General features: G+C 47.8%; 2 protein-coding genes across 6 annotated transcripts; both read right to left on the bottom strand.

Annotated features, from left to right (window-relative positions):
* Nucleotides 1-362: 362 nt before the first annotated feature.
* LOC136471465 (histone deacetylase 2-like) lies at nt 363-14,396 on the bottom strand. Of its 5 annotated transcripts, none has more exons than XM_066469191.1 (14): nt 14,081-14,396; nt 13,948-14,003; nt 13,730-13,847; nt 13,571-13,633; nt 13,393-13,440; nt 13,074-13,142; nt 12,837-13,003; nt 12,384-12,448; nt 12,247-12,293; nt 11,215-11,259; nt 11,068-11,118; nt 1,065-1,151; nt 820-907; nt 363-709 (listed from the first exon to the last, which is right to left on the bottom strand). In XM_066469191.1, exons 1-14 carry the CDS (start codon nt 14,177-14,179, stop codon nt 606-608), a joined length of 1,107 nt encoding a protein of 368 aa, XP_066325288.1. In that variant the 5' UTR covers nt 14,180-14,396; the 3' UTR covers nt 363-605. The 5 variants fall into 5 exon arrangements, with proteins under 5 accessions (XP_066325288.1, XP_066325287.1, XP_066325289.1 ...); XM_066469190.1 differs by having other exon boundaries at nt 12,247-12,299; nt 14,081-14,395; XM_066469192.1 differs by lacking the exon at nt 13,393-13,440 and having other exon boundaries at nt 12,247-12,299; nt 14,081-14,395.
* Nucleotides 8,361-9,477, bottom strand: LOC136475386 (uncharacterized). Its single transcript, XM_066472896.1, has 2 exons — nt 8,501-9,477; nt 8,361-8,403 (listed from the first exon to the last, which is right to left on the bottom strand). The coding sequence occupies exons 1-2, from the start codon at nt 9,475-9,477 to the stop codon at nt 8,361-8,363; spliced, it is 1,020 nt and encodes a 339-aa protein (XP_066328993.1).
* Nucleotides 14,397-16,672: the final 2,276 nt, after the last annotated feature.

The following is a 16,672-nucleotide window of genomic DNA, read 5'->3' as shown; positions in this document are numbered from 1 at the left end:
GACGTTGGATATTTTGCACATCACAAACGATGCCCAGTTAAAACAAACTGAAAAAAATGGAAATCATGTACAGTAACCAGTCAGCAACGGTTCAATAGGAACAAATGTGTACCTTTCTTTCCCGGGTCAAAGTGCCCGAGAGGTCAGGGCAAGGCTACACGACAAAGACCAGACTCAGAGGCAGCTCTCACTCTCAGCCACAATTCATGGGGACATTTCTCCAGAAATAAGTTCAAGGAAGAGGGATTCACTGGACATAAGCAGCAGACTGCATGTATGAACATAGAAGATTGACAGCACCTCGAATGATAATGTCAAGCAGCATGAGATTTCACATGTTAAGTGAACAAATGTCATTGGGTCCATCTTCCGAATAAATAGTGTTGCTGACAAATAAGCAGCATGATATGAACATGAGTGGTTGATAATTGTTCCCTCGGGAGTCGGTGGGTGAAAGCATTCACATGCATATGATTTCCCTTTCTCATGTTGATACATGTGCAAGTACACAATTAGCATAAAATTTCTTTTGCACAAGCTGCATCTATTATTCAATTTCTATACAGTGTGTACCAATATCTACCAAGTTTTGCTTCGAGACACCATTATTCAATTTCTATACAGTGTGTACCAATATCTATCAAGTTTTTGTTCGAGAGGTTGACAATTGAATCTGATATGACCCGAGCACTTGACTTCATATAGCCTCCTGAGGAGATAGAGATTCAGAGAAGACAGACACATCGTCAGTAGGTCTCAGTGAATATAACTAAAGGGTTAAGGCAGATGAAGTTAAAGAATGAAGAGCACAATCCCCACCTGATGTCATCATGAGGAGAGGAATACTCTGATCCTTTGCAAACCTGAAAACCTTTTCATCTCTAGTAATCACACCCTCCGGGCTAACCTGGAAATGATGGAAATTTTATATGAGCAGAATAGAACCATTCATGCATCTGTAAGCAGCTTTGGAAGAACTACAACCTATACGCCACTGCAGATATGTACATTTACATGTTACATGAATGCTGCGAGAAAATGCGAAGTTTGCATGAAAAGCATACCTTTAGGCTGCCTAAAGGATCGCCATCTAGAATATCAGTTCCAGCATTGTACAGAATCAACTGGGGCTGAAATCTACTTTCAGCTACCTGCAAACAACTAGGATCAATTAATGACAGTTTAAGTGGGCTTGCGGCTTGCCAGTTTAAAGCAGAGTAACAGAACAGTGCTATTTAAGCTTGCCAACGATGTATATAGGAATTTGAACAGGCCTACAAATTTATTTAGTTGGTAGCAACATACAGGGAATTTGTTGGGTGAAAAAAGTTGCACCAACTTTATTTAATTGGTAGTACCTAATAAGTATATGGAATAAAATAGCACAAGAGTGTATAATTTATTTTCCTGTTTCTTTCTGCATGTTTTTGTTTCCATAGACAATGAAACCAAATAAACAAATCAATGCAAATCACAAATACGCATGCTTAAGATCTTACTGGTGTGAACTAAACTACACACTTGACACTTTCATTGTCTAAGAAAAAGGCCCCTGGATGTATATTATCTCTTCCATATCATAAGTTCATAACAGTATTGACACTCAACTAAAAAATTAGCATGGTGTTTTACGTGAATATCCCAATCAATCAATGATACAGGTTTGCACTTCTCTTCATCACGAGATTGTCTGCCAGAAATGAGGGAGGTAGAGTAGAACCCTGAAGCCAATTTGCCATCCCTTCTATCCACTATATTTCTTTCCGTGAAGGAACAGAAGGCGAAAGTAAGCTGTTCTGAACCATAATATTTTAGATCTCAGCGCTTAGGGAGAGGAAGTAAATTGATATTAACCACCAAAAATTAAAAGTGAGAAAATAAAGATTCTTTTATTGCCAAGAAGTTCTTTCACTCAAACAAATCTGGACCCTATATAATCCATTCCTGGCACAACTTCAAGGATGTCTGCCCATGACAAAAACTACTATAGATGACAAAGTTTGCATCTGGAAACTATCTTGAGAAGTAGATGAACTCATGAACAATCCTTGAGTGAGGTAGCAAAAGAGAAGGTACAGGAACCCACCCATAAATAATCAACAAAGTGCAACTGCACTTACTTGCTACTATAGGATGATGAGTCAGATGAAGTAGTATGCCATCACATCCTTAGCCGTGAAACATGATGAAGGGTGGAGGCCATGGCGTGGTTTCGAGGTGCCCATGTCAGCGATGGCGAAAGGCAGCTAGGATGAGGATGCAAGTGCAGTGCTTTGAGGGCTTGGCTTCTGCATTTCGATTGGGCGACGGTATGGCAGAGATGTACGCGATGGGTGTCCGTGAAGTTGGCATGAGTGGCCGGCGCGGGAGGAGGTGGACAGCAGTAGTGCTTTGCCGAGGTGGCTTGCGCGGTGAGGCAGCGGGCAGTCCTGCATAGTAGTTGATCGTTTCGGTGCAAGGTCTTCGGATGGCCGTTTGAAGCGCTGCTTGACATTGCTGCTATCTTCGATAATGTAGAAAGGTAGAGAATCACCACACACCCAATGTGGGTGGGGAGCCTTTCATATATATAGCCAATAGGCATACATGGAAGTCACATACATGGGAAGCTATTTCCTGTACAAGGAAACTATCCTAGGCTATACATGGCAGCTAGCCTATCTAGGGAAATACCAATCAATCGCTAATTGATCTAGATATATACATATCCTAATACCCGCCCGCAGTCGTAGCGGAAGCATCACAGACGCATAGATTGGTCCGAAAATCAGTGAAGAGCTGGATGGGCAGACCCTTGGTCATGATATCTACGAACTGGTGCGCAGATGGGACATGGAGAACACGGAACTGTCCCAGAGCGACCTTTACGCGGACGAAGTGGATGTCGATCTCGATGTGCTTCGTGCGGCGGTGGTGGACGGGGTTGGCAGCCATGTAGACGGCGCTCACATTGTCACAGTAGACAACCGTCGCAAGCGGGATGGAGATGTGGAGCTCCTGTAAAAGCTGACGCAGCCAGCAGCACTCGGCAACAACATGGGCCACTGCTCGGTACTCTGCTTCGGCACTGGAGCGAGACACGGTCGTCTGACGCTTGGAAGACCAGGACACCAGGTTGTCACCGAGGTAGACGCAGAAGCCAGAGGTAGAACGGCGCGTGTCTGGGCAGCCAGCCCAGTCGGCGTCGGAGTAGGCTGTGAGCTGGTCAACGGCACCGGAGCCCAAGTGCAAACCGGCGGACAGAGACCCCTTGATGTAGCGCAGGATACGCTTGATCAGCGCAAGGTGCGGCTCGCGGGGGTCGTGCATGAAGAGGCAGACCTGCTGGACAGCATAGGCTAGGTCCGGCCTTGTCAGAGTGAGGTACTGGAGCGCACCCGCAAGGCTCCTGTACTCCTAGGGATTGGCAACTGGGGCGCCCTCTGAGGCGGACAGCTTGGTCCGGGCATCCACAGGAGTAGCTGTCGAATGGCATTCAGCCATGCCAGCACGCTGGAGGAGATCAGCAGCGTACTGCCGCTGGGAGAGGAACAGCCCGCTGCTGTCCCGCGTCACCGAGATGCCGAGGAAGTGGTGTAAGTTGCCGAGGCCCGTCATGGCGAACTCCGAGTGAAGGCGTGAAGTGACATGCTGGAGAAGGGCCGGTGACGACGCGGTGACGATGATGTCATCAACGTAGAGGAGGAGGTAGGCCATGTTGTCGCCAGCCTTGTAGACGAACAGGGATGCATCCGACTTGGAGGTGGTGAAGCCGATGCTGCAGATGAAGTTGGAGAAGCGCTGGTTCCAAGCACGCGGCGCCTGCTTAAGTCCATACAAGGACTTTTGCAGCAAACAGACAGAGTTAGGAGCAGCGGGGTCGACGAAGCCTTTCGGCTGCTCGCAGTAGACCGTCTCCTCGAGGTTGCCGTGGAGGAAGGCATTCTTCACGTCGAGCTGGCGTATGGGCCAATCTCGCGACGCAGAGATGCTGAGGACGGTGCGGATCGTGGCCGGCTTGACGACAGGGCTAAATGTCTCGTCGTAGTCAACACCGGCCTCCTGGGAGAAACCGCGGACGACCCAGCGTGCCTTGTGTCGGGCGAGGGAGCCATCGGAGTGGAGCTTGTGCTTGAACAGCCACTTGCCAGTGACGATGTTCGCACCAGGCGGCCGAGGTACGAGGCGCCAAGTGCCGTTGTCGATCAGCGCCTTGTACTCTTCCGCCATCGCAGCGCGCCAATTGGGATCGGCGAGTGCACTGCGATAGTTCACCGGGACCGGCGAGGCAACGGAGGCAGAGAAGCCGTAGCGCTGGACGGTGCGGAGGCTGCCGGTCTGTGAGCGTGTCACAGGCCGGGCCACTAGTACTGCGGGTAGCACGGCTGGTGGCGCTGTCGGTGCTGCAGTCGCTGTTGGCACAGCAGCAGGGGCCACGGAGGCATCCGCAGGAGCCACCGGCTCGGTGGCCGGCGCTGCAGGAGTCCGGGCACGGCGAGTGTAGACGGCACCGAAGCGCTGGCCTCCCAGCGGTGGCCCGCCCGCAGGAGGAGCAGCTGGAGTGTGCCCGCCCGCAGGCGTAGCCAGGGGGCCCAGCTGGAGTACAGCCGGGTCCAGGAGCGCCGGGAACGGATCCTCGCTGGTGGCAGCGAGTGGCGGAGTAGTGCTCGCTGGTGTCGGCGAGGAGAGTCCCTGCATCAAAAAATCAAGTGAAGACGGCATGGAAGCCGCCGATGGTGCTGCTGAGAACAGAAACACGGACTCGTCGAAAATGACATGACGTGAGATGATAATGCGACGAGTAGACATGTCGAGGCAGCGGTAGCCCTTGTGAGAGGATGGATATCCAAGGAAAACACAAGGTGCGGAGCGAGGGGCGAGTTTGTGTGGGGAGGTGGCAGTGAGGTTTGGATAGCAGAGGCACCCGAAAACGCGAAGTGAGGAGTAATCTGGGATGGTGCCGTGAAGGAGTTGGTGAGGTATTCTGTTGTGGATGGAGGAGGAGGGACGCCTATTGAGGAGGAAGGTGGCTGTGAAGAGAGCCTCAGCCCAATAGGGAGGTGGCATTGACGCATGGAGGAGCATGGTGCGGATGGTGTTGGTGGTGGTGCGGAGCATGTTCAGCCTTGTCGTTTTGTGGGGAGGTATAGGGGCAGGAGAGGCGGAGCAGAATGCCACGGCTGGTGAGGAAAGAGGTGGTGGCGTGGTTAACAAACTCGGTCCCATTATCTGCTTGAAAGGATTTAGGTGTTGTGCCAAACTGTGTCTGAGCGTAGACAATGAACTCGACAATGTGGCGGTGCACCTCGGATTTTTGGCGAAGTGGAAAGGACCAGCAGTAATGAGAAAAATCATCTACTAAAACAAGATAATATTTGAATCCGGAGTTGCTAAGCACGGGAGATGTCCACACATCATAGTGAACTAAATCAAACGGAGCATTGGTTACAGAGGTGGAGTGACTGAAGGGGAGTCGCACGTGCTTGCCAAGTTGACAGGCATGGCATAGGCATGGCGAGCTCTTATTGTAGGAGATGACCGGCGAGGCTGGTTGGACCGGGGTGGCCGAGGCGGTGGTGCCACAGAGACGATGTGGTGGCGAGGCTGCAGGAGTGAGCTGGTGTGGAGGGGAAGGTGTAGAGGTCGCCACCACTATTGCAGCGAAGAGTCACGCGCCCCGTCTGTTGGTCCTTGTGAAGGGTCGAGATGGCGACTAGAGGGGGGGTGAATAGTCTTTTCTAAAATTAATCGTGTCGGCTAACCGATACAAATGCGGAATTAAAACTATCGGTCTAGCCAAGACTATACTCCACTAAATATGTTCACTAACACCTTGCAAAGGTAACAATTATACAACTAAGGTGCCGGGCTAGCTAGAGCTCTCCTAAACAATTCTAGGAGCAAGGTCACACAAACCTATGCCACTAGTACTTTAAACAACAAGGGAGCTCCTACACATGCTAGTAAGCAAAAGCACAAAGCTAACTAAGCTCACTAGCAATGCTCAATAACAAGGCAACCAATGCCTAATTAGATAGCGCAAATACTTAGTTACACAAACTAAGCAATGTGACTAACAAGGTTACTAAAACCAAATTAGCCACGCAAGGGAGCTACTTCTATGCTACACAAGCAAGAAGATAATTAGCAAGCTACACAAGCTATCTAATTACAAGAGCAACTACACAAGCTTAATATGTATAAAAGTAATTGCAAGCTTGTGTAATGGGGATGCAAACCAACGGGAAGAACAAGGTTGACACGATGATTTTTCTCCCGAGGTTCACGTGTTTGCCAACACGCTAGTCCCCGTTGTGTCGACCGCTCACTTGGTGGTTCGGCGGCTAATTAGCATCACCCGCTAAGCCCGCACGTCGGGCGCCGCAAGAACCTACCCCTTGAGTGAGGGTAGCTCAATGACACGCTTTACTAGAGTTGCTCTTCGCGGCTCCCGCGGGGCGAGCACAATGCCCCTCACAAGCACTTCTCCGGAGCGCCGCACAAGCTTCTTACGCGCTTCGACGGAGACCACCACCAAGCCGTCTAGGAGGTGGCAACCTCCAAGAGTAACAAGCACCACCGGCTTGCAACTCGATCACCTAGTGCCACTCGATGCAACCTCACGATGCAATCGCACTAGAATCGCTCACTCACACAATCGAATGATCACTATCAAGTATGTGTGTGATGGAGGGCTCCCAAGCACTCACAAGCATGGACACCAAGTCCCTTGAGGTGCTCAGCACCAGCCATGGCCGAAGGCCACTTCTATTTATAGCCCCAAGGGCTAAACTAGCCGTTACCCCTTCACTGGGCAACGGTCGGGCCGACCGGACGCTCCGGTCGTGTTGACCGGACGCTGGACCTCAGCGTCCGGTCGCTCGCAGACGACCACGTGTCCCGGTTCCAACGATCATTTGTCTTGACCGGACGCTCCAGCTTCAACTGACTGGACGCTGGACCCTCAGCGTCCGGTCGTTTCCAGTAAGCTCTCGAGCATGACCGGACGCGTCCGGTCGAACGCGATCGGACGCAGCCAGCGTCCGATCACTCTCCAGCTACTGCTACACTCCACGTCAGTGCGACCGGACGCAGCCTGCCAGCGTCCGGTGCATTCAGATCCAGCGTCCGGTCAGTTGACCGACGCCAGCATCTTCTCCATTCTCTTCACCCTTGCTCAAGTGTGCTAACCACAAGAATTTGCATCCGGCACAATAGAAAATAGACATTCCATTTTCCCGAAAGCGCCACTTGTGTAAATGTGCCAACACCACCAAATGCAAACACCACCTCAACCCTGCAAACACCACCGCCTTTGTAAATGTGCCAACACCACCAAGTGTACACCACCATATGTAAGTGTGTTAGCATTTTCACAATCATTTCCCAAAGGATGTTAGCCACTCAACTTGCCACGCCACTCGATCCTAGCGATAATGCAAAGTTAGATCACTCGAGTGGCACTAGATGACCGATATGCAAACAAGTTTGCCCCTCTTGATAGTACGGCCATCTATCCTAAACCCGGTCATAAACTTCTCTACACACCTATGACCGGTGAAATGAAATGCCCTAGGTTATACCTTTGCCTTGCGCATTCCATTCCATCTCCTCCAATGTCGATGCAACACATGCACCAACACGATCAACAATGATATGATCCACTTCATATCATCACATGATCATATTGGTTCATCGATCTTGACTCTACTTGCTCTTCACCGTTGCCATCGTCCATCGGCGCCAAGTCTTGCTCAAGCTTCACCGCCACGCGGTCCATCACTCCAAAGCCTTCGACTTGCCCTTCACGCTTGCAACCGGTCCATCAAGCCAAGTCTTGTCTTGATCTTCTCCACCTTGATCATATGACTCAATGTCATGTCTCATATGCATTTAAGCTCCTTCATCATCACATGTGTGAGCTTTGCAACATCTCCAAGCCATTTTCACCTTCATGGCATATGTTGCTCACACACATGTACCTGTGGACTAATCACCTGTGTATCTCACATAAACACAATTAGTCCACCTAAGTTGTCACTCAATTACCAAAACCAAACAAGGACCTTTCACCTTGACAGAAAAGCCACAAGCGTCAAATTCAATTGAGCAAGCATTGTCACGAGTGAATTGACGGACGGAAAGAAGGTTGCGCACTAAATCAGGAGCAACCAGAACATTGTTAAGATGAAAAACAGAATTAGGAAAAGACAGTGTGGATGTGCCACGGCAGGTGATAGGAATTGTAGTGCCATTGCCAACCGTGATGTCGGAAGAGGGTGGGGGAAGACGGGACAGGAGTATACCATCCGAGGACAACATGTGGGCAGTGGCACCGGTGTCGAGGACCCAGGGGGAAGACCCATGGAGGGACATCTGGTTCAGGGCGGCAATGAGGCCGGCCTGATCCCAGCCGCCATGCTGCTGCAGAGGTGAAGGAGAGGCGTCGGAGAACTGGGCGGGGGCGAACGCCGTGTGCGCCTGGGCTGAAGGGAAGGCGCCGAGGACCCTAGGGCCACACCAGGCTGGGTTCGGCGTCGGCGGACGCCAGGGCTGCTGCTGCGCCCCGCCCGTCCAGGGAGCGTAGCAGTACCAAGGGCCCGCTGGCGGAGCAGAGGACCTCTGCCCACCCCCAGAGTTGGAGCCGCCCCTGCCCTTCTTCTTCCAGCGACCGCCTCCGCTGCCCTGGCCGCCGCCGCCGTAGCCACTGCCAGAGCTGCTGCTGTGGTTGCCCTGGCGACCGGCGGTGTAGCCACTGCCCGTGTTGCCGGAGGTGATGCGGCAGCCTGTGCCGCACGAGGCATGGAACGCCGTCTGGGCAGCGACGGAGCCCTCGTTGGCGAGGCGGAGCTCCTTCAACACGAGCTTCTCACGGGTGGTGGCGAAGTCCGGCAGCGGGTGGGAATCGGCGATGTTGTCGGCGGTGCTGGCAAAGCGGGGATTGAGGCCGCGGAGGAAGTTGAGGACGAGCTCCGAGTCGGTGATGGTGCGGCCGACATCGCGCAGAGCATCGGCTGTGGCCTTCATCCGCTGGGCGTAGTCGTTGATGGAGGAATCGCCCTGGGTCATGGAGTGGAACTCGTGACCCAGGAAGATGGCGCGCGGAGCCTTGTTGGCCTCGAAGAGGCGCCTGATGGCAACCCAGAGCTCGCGTGCAGTCTGATTCGGTGCCGCAGCAAGGCCGATGACGTCCGTCCCGGCAGAGCCGAGGAGCCAGCTGCGGACGCAGGCGTCGGCAATGGCCCAAGCAGGGTCAGTGGGGCTGGCCGCAGCCGTGCCGTCGACGTGCGGAAGGAGACCGAATTTCCCGCAGAGAGAGGTGAAAAACGGCTCCCACTGGTTGAAGTTGGGCTTCGTCAGTTCCAAGGTCACCGGGATGTGGTTCTTGACATTGATCGTCGCGTAGGGGGCGACGAAGACGGCTGGAGCAGAGATGGAGCCCATAGCAGCCGAGGTGCTGGAGGATGTGGTGGAGCTGGTGGCAGAGGAGGTCGACATGGGTGACCTGGGAGGGGGAGGAACGCAGCAGGGGGGGGGGGGCTGTGCGGTGGGAGGGAGGGAGAAGGAGGATCTAAATCTCTGATACCATGTAGAAAGGTAGAGAATCACCACACACCCAATGTGGGTGGGGAGCCTTTCATATATATAGCCAATAGGCATACATGGAAGTCACATACATGGGAAGCTATTTCCTGTACAAGGAAACTATCCTAGGCTATACATGGCAGCTAGCCTATCTAGGGAAATACCAATCAATCGCTAATTGATCTAGATATATACATATCCTAATAGATAAGGCAACCTAGTTGTCGAGAGCTATGATGCGCACTTTCGGATCTCGAAGGACATGGCTGGATTGGAGGTGATCAGAGGCAGTTTTTCATGTCTTTGGCTTGACGGCTTGCAGCAGACTGTGGCAGCTAGCCCTACTCGGCAGAGCTAGTCCGGTGCTGGACTGGACATTGTCGATACATGGTGCAAGCGGAATCGATGATGTGACAACTAGTTGGCTTGAAGCGGCCTGAGGCGGCCAACCCTACAAGGCAACGGTTGGTTTGATGTGCGACAATGTCAGCAACGACGGCGCAAGCAAAGGGCAATGGTGTGTTGATATGACGGCTTTGTCATCCGGGTGATGTTTTTGCAGCGTGGTAATCGGCAGGTGGGGTTGTGGTGCTTGTGGGGTGGCCGTGGTCAGATAGTTTAGATGTAGTGTGGTGGTGCGGTGCGTGTTGAGGTCCCAATCCAACTGGCCACCATCTATTAATCTATAATTGTCTAGTTGCTAGCCTCTTGTTTGTTTTTTGTTGTTGTTGTTGTGGTAGCTTGACTTTTTTTAGGTCTTTGTTGTTCTGTTATATTTTCCCAGTCTGGGTTATCTCCTTTTTATTATAATCATATTCATTTAAAAAAAAAAACATGACGATAGCTTAAATCTAGCAAAGTAACTGACTAACACCAAAAGAGCTCCTTCGGTAAATCTCCTCCTGCTGTACATGGCTCTAAACCATCTTAACAGGAGGGAGAAATATACACGATCTAGATCTATAATTCTATCTTGTTTTCCTACCAGCAGAATTGAATCCTCGTGGCAGGGAAAGCTCCATTAATTAAACAAAATTGTCTTGATTCTTCAAACTACAAAGAAACAGCAGATTTTGCAGTAAACTCGATCTATGACAGGATCACTTGCCAAAACTTTTGCCCTAAAAAAATTGCCAAAACTACATATTTCCTGACATCCTAAATGCTCTTAAAGCCACTGTCGGTGCTGAAATAAAGGTCCATCTTGGTTTGATGTGCTTATTCTTAATTGTCCCCAACACTTTTTAGTTAACGCTGTGCACTCGCATTCATATTTTGGCTCAAGGGAAATGACAGAGATAGTGTAGATGAAATGAAACATAAGATTTGCAATTATAATTTTGCAAAATTGGAGATTTGCCATTGGTATCTCACTGACATGTGGGGCACACATGAGTCAATGACATGTGGGACAGGATGGCATATCTCCAATTTAGTAAAATTATAATGGCAGTCTTCAAATTTTCCCATATGACAGAGATACTGCGTCAATGCACAAGTTACCTTGAGAGCTTTATCAAGGATCTCCAAATAATCTTCTGTTTTTGTCCCACCCTAAAAATGCAAACAGGTGTAGTTTAATTACGAACTCCAACATGAAACAGATGCCAAAAAAATATAATACATAACAGGATAGAAAGTGCAACTTACATCTAACTCGACCTTTTGATCAATGTATTTCTTAGCCACATGATCCTGAAACAAAATAATATTATATACAAAAAAAGAAACATATCGGGCACAAGTTTGCCATTAAATGATGTAAAGGAAGTGTTCAAAAAAATGATGTAAAGGAAAATCTATGAAGAAAATGCTTTCTTTGCCCTCTGCAGTTCAACAGTGAATGTGTTGAACCTCCCAGGCTACAAAACCAGGTATACTGCACCCTTGAACTTTGAAATCGTTATGCAAACAAACCCCTTAAGTGGGTGAACCCCATCACAAAACCCAAGAAAAGAACACAAACAGATACACAGCTGTTCCTCCCACTCTCCCAATCCTCTTGCACCATGTGGTAGAGATACATTATCTTAGTTTGATTACTGGCTCAAAGGCACTGCAAGTCTGCATTAGTGAAACCGTTTCCAAACATGAGGGCTAAGTTTATGGTGTCCAAAGTCCAAACAACAGCTTACAATAGTCGATTTTGGTAGTTCTGGTTGTAAGCATATGCACTGTAATATTACAGTGAATTAATATAAGTCTTTTTCTGTTTATTGCAAATGAACAACTAAATACCTAACTTTAGACCAGTAGTAATGTAATGCAGAAGACTGTGGCTTGAAATGAAATAGCTACCAAAGTTATAGTTGTCACACAGACAAAAGTATTACAATTTAGACAGCTGTAACTAGCTGTCCTGTACTACTGTGTCGACCTCTTCTTATGTAGAATAAGTATTAAATGCCAGTGCAGTGATGGATGCAGAACCAGTTAAGCCATATGTGCCACAATAAAGTACATGATAATATTACATATTTCTCAGAATGAAATATATACTGTATCAGCAAGACCAAAAACAAGAATTCCATGGAATGGAAGAGGGGCAGCAATTAGCTAAATATCAAACAGAAGTACTCATCTGTTTCTTTTATACTTTATGTAACCAGTTAATGAACAACCCCAAGGAAAAGGAGGTGTTGGTTGGCAGATGTAGGAACCATTTCAGGGTTAAGTACTTACAAAAGGATATATTCCAGAGTTGTACATGTCAAGGGTGTAAACTCTCCCTGCAACTGAAGAATAAATGTCAATAAGCCATGAAACAGTAGCAATTACAAAATATGTGCAAGAAAACAATAGAGCACACAGCCTCTCACCATCACTCCCGAAGTCTTTTTCATGGCCATTTCCTTGGTGAGCATCTAGATCAATGATCATTACTCTGCAAACGAGATGAGTGACTCATGGAACCAAACTAGCTAACATGTATTCTCATATCAATAGTTTCTATTCCTTATTATTGGAGTGTTTTTAGAAGAGTAACGAAGAACTATAATGCTTTGCTTATGAACCGCGTGTTTTGCATTAAAAAAAGAGCATAATAATAGGCAGGGGTGACACTACATTGAGCGGGTAGAAGATTTTTAGCACTAGCTCGGCTCGTATTCGCCATATATTGCTATGAAATAATATATGTTCCTTCCCTGGTGTACCAGGGCTAATTTAGAGTTGGATTCACCCTGGACAATAGGCCGGCTTACATATCTGTGCATACGGAATATACAGAAAATATGATGCAGCTGTCTAGTGCAATTCAATAGTTTTCCTACCTTGAGATATTTAAACGAACGAAAGCAAAATGGATGCACAGAGAAATATCAGCATATGCACAAAATCCACCCCCTTCCTCTGCCGAACAATGGTGGAAGCCTCCGCCAATGTTGATAGCCCATCCTCTTTCTAGTGCAAGTTTGGCTGATAAAATGGAGCCACCCACCTACATAAAAGGTAAAAGGTCACTTCATCATGCTTCTTGAACATCAAAAATCAGACAAGGGAGCATTTACCTGCTTCCGAAATGGATAAAGGAGTTTTTGCTGAACAAGCAAGTTAGGTAGTAGTGCCACTGCTGGAACCTAGGATAAATCAGGAAATACTGATTACATCCATAAGTTTAAGGTGTATTTTGTTTCATTAGAACAAAACTCTGACTATACTGATGTCATCTTTAGTACAAAATCTTAATCAGAATTCAGAAGTAAGTAGTAAGTACTTTTGAATAGGATCCAATAACAGCACTTTTCTATCAAAAAAGGCTTGTCCCAACGAAACCAAATGCACCTTACATATTTGAACAGAAGGGGGGAGGGGTACATTTTACCATACACTTGAGCAAAATGAATGACCAAGCAGTTTGGTTTGTAACAGAGAAATCTGCAGATGGTCAAATGCTTGAGAAACCATCATGCTTTCCATGATGCAGTAGCAATTTTGTGAGCGGTTACAGGCTTATAACATGCAAACGATCACACTGTCAAATATGCAATACTGACTTTAGCAGTACCTCTACAATGCGGGCAACCTTCGCACTGCTCTTAAGGCTGCTCAAGTATGACTCTGAGTGCACCTGATTGGATAGGCCACAAACCATAAATGGTAAATTTACACTGCATCCCACAGTACAAGCCGCTGCGCATCAAGTGGACTGTGGACAGCAGCTCACCACTAGCAAATCATCTTCGGAGGCTTCCAGCGGCTCGATGATCCGGTCGTCCTGGAGGAGCCCCGCGTCCACAAGGAAGTTGCGGACGCGACCCCATTTCGCCGAATCAAACGGGTGCCTGCACGAGCGCGTCAGACGGGGGCGGTGAAAATTACAGCGCCGCGACGCGATGTGGTGGTGGGGGTAAACGTGTGACGTATGACATATTGCTCACTCACTGCTTCTCGATCCCGTTGAACTCGATGTCGTACGCCGGCGAGTAGACCACGGGTGCCTGCGCGAACGGCATGCGGTTGTCACGACCCACGGCGACGAATCGAGAAGAGAGAGAGAGGGGTTGGGGTGACGGACCTTGGAGCTGGGAACGCCGTCGAGGTAGAGGCCGCTGGAGAGGATGCGGCCGCGGCGGAGAGCCTCCGCTGCCGATGGATCCCCCGCCGTCCACGCCATCCACGCCTCCGCAAGGAGATTAGTTATGATTCGGTGTCGATTTGACGAACGGTACCCAGCAGGACAGGCTTTGCAGAAGTGATTGCTGCTCTTCTCAGCTCTACCGGAAGGTCCACGAGGAGACGGATGGCCAGTCAGGGCAGCACAAGTCCGCCGGTGTTTGGTTCCCGCATCTCTTCCACGTGGACGAACATGTCACCGCCTCACCGGATCAACGATATGTAGTAGTGGATTTTGGATAGAACAGGATTCCGATCGCCGGCAAGTCCGCCGTCGCCACAGCCTGCCCGTTCAAACTCAAGTCACTCTCTCCGTTCAGCCTGCCCGTTACATGGGCCTGATACGAAGCCTAAACCCCATTCGGGCCCAAATACCCTTCGGTTAGCCTTACGCGCCCTCTTCTTTCCTTCTGGGCTCTGGCTTCCCCCAGCTTCTTCTCTGGCGTCACCCGGCGGTGACACAACAGAAGCATATAAACCCAAGAAACTGAGGTTTGACGAACTTAGGGCACGTTTGACTGGTGTCATAGTTTGCTACATCTAACCTTAGGTAAAATTTCTCGCAAAAGATTCTAAGGTAAACTGTAATTATCATACAAAGTATATCGAGTGAAATCGAAGCTACTGGAACATGGTGCTAAAAAAGTATGGCGTGTCATAATTATGGTAGTAAACCCAAAATCTACCTAAAAAATTATGGCATAACTAACTTGTGACGTGGCAAGTTGTGATCACGAACCAAACATACCCTTAAAGCATCTCCATTGCTTCTCCAAAAAATAATTAGTAAATCAATGAATTTTTTAAGTCCTAAAAAAGTTAACACTAGTATTTATTGGCTTTCTCCAACCATTCCCATATATAGCTCCTAAAAGTTAGAAGACAATTTTATATCAGGTTCCTAGGCTAGTTTTAAATTACCCAACAAGTTTTATAATTCATTTCTCTCTTACATATTTGGATTGGGGATCGTATGCTTTCTCCTTATTCTTCCTCACATCCTTATGCCTCTAGATCCGCCGATTGGATACACGCTCCTATCTTTTCGAAGCATGGAAAAATTAGGAGTCGTTGGAAAGAGTTTTTCTTTGATCTTGCCAAAAAAATCAAGACCAAAGTGGGTTTTGGAAACTCTTTGTAGATGCTCTTAGCATTCCGATGTTGCCAAGGGTACATGGCTATCTAGCTGTCATGCAAAGTGGAAGGGTTTAGAGCTGGGATGAATGTTAGAGATAGATAAATACAGATGTCATGGTATGTTTACTAAAAAGGTCTTGGAGCCATGAGTCAGCTCCATAAGGTTTGGCTCATACCTGTCTGGCTGTCTCCCATGGACTCCCTGCACCATGGAAGAGTGAAGACATGGATTTATTAAGGATACATGGAATTTTATACACTCGTCACATACAAAGGCATGGGACGGAAGAGGCAAAAAAAAAAGTTGCGTGTCAGAGGAAAATGTCAACCTTTTTTAGTGGAGAGGAGATGGATATTACTTAATCTTTAATAAATTCTGGTTAAAAAAATAAACCAGACGTACATACACAAGAGATTGATTTTTTTTTCCTATGGTTTTTGTGATGCCTATTGAAATATTAGAGTCAAAATGTATTGGATCAAAGAATGAATGAAGAACCTACTTTTTTTCTAACCTACAATACGCGTGAGAACTGATAGCTTGGATCAAGGATATACTTTCCTATATCTTTTTAAACGAACTAGTTCCTATATTTTCAGAACATGGATTTGAAAAAGGCAACTAAAACTATAACTCTAGACATTTATCTTAAAAAAACCAATGCTCATGAAAATTATTAAAAATGTGAATTTATTGAATCTAGATAAACAGTTTCACCACAAGAAATCTAACCAGCTAAACTAGATACAAACATCACAAGACCTTGCTCATAATATAGTAACAAATTGACTCAAGTTCATAATATAGTAACCAAGGTCAGCATTTTTTCTTTTCTAATTCTATAATAATATGGTTTGTAGGCCTTTTCTCTTTCTTTTCTGACACGTGCTTGCATTGGTAGGCCTTGGTTACAAACATCACGAGACCTTGCTCACGTCCTCACATCGCCTGTTCCTATCATCATCCAGCCTGTTCGGCAGGGCGTAAACGATCGTGGATTATTTATTGCTAGCTAGTTTGGTGTAAGAGAAAAATATCGTTCTAGCTTATAGTCCACGATCGTATACGAGCAAGCGAACATGCTAATCATCTGATGGTGATCTTCCATGCGTGCTCACAAAATACACCGTCCTTGGTGAACAAAGCCCGGCGATTCTCGGGATAAGACATGACTCTGAGATGTTTGGTCAGCGGATGAAATCAGGTATCTCTAATTTTGTATCTCCCTTGCTCTGTATTCAGAGACCAGTGGGTTGGTTGTTGCACATGATTGACGCCTCAATCTGTGCATCTATTTTGCATCGGCATGCATGCACGCGTTTGAACAGAGATTTTTTTTAATAATATATAATAAAT

The sequence above is a fragment of the Miscanthus floridulus genome, chromosome 8 (genome assembly GCF_019320115.1).
Source record: "Miscanthus floridulus cultivar M001 chromosome 8, ASM1932011v1, whole genome shotgun sequence".
Lineage (NCBI taxonomy): Eukaryota > Viridiplantae > Streptophyta > Magnoliopsida > Poales > Poaceae > Miscanthus > Miscanthus floridulus.
The sequence above is the reverse complement of the archived record's forward strand: the minus strand, read 5'-3'. Positions and strand labels throughout refer to the sequence as shown.

Bases quoted from the DNA above. Each gene is read 5' to 3' on its own strand.
- LOC136475386 (XM_066472896.1), bottom strand. From the start codon at position 9,477: ATGTCGACCTCCTCTGCCACCAGCTCCACCACATCCTCCAGCACCTCG. The intron at 8,404-8,500 runs GTGTGGCCCTAG...TCACCTCTGCAG, and splicing joins CCGACGCCGAACCCAGCCTG to CAGCATGGCGGCTGGGATCA.
- LOC136471465 (XM_066469190.1), bottom strand. From the start codon at position 14,179: ATGGCGTGGACGGCGGGGGATCCATCGGCAGCGGAGGCTCTCCGCCGC. The intron at 14,004-14,080 runs GTCCGTCACCCC...CCGTTCGCGCAG, and splicing joins ACGGCGTTCCCAGCTCCAAG to GCACCCGTGGTCTACTCGCC. The intron at 13,634-13,729 runs GTGAGCTGCTGT...CTATCCAATCAG, and splicing joins CCGAAGATGATTTGCTAGTG to GTGCACTCAGAGTCATACTT.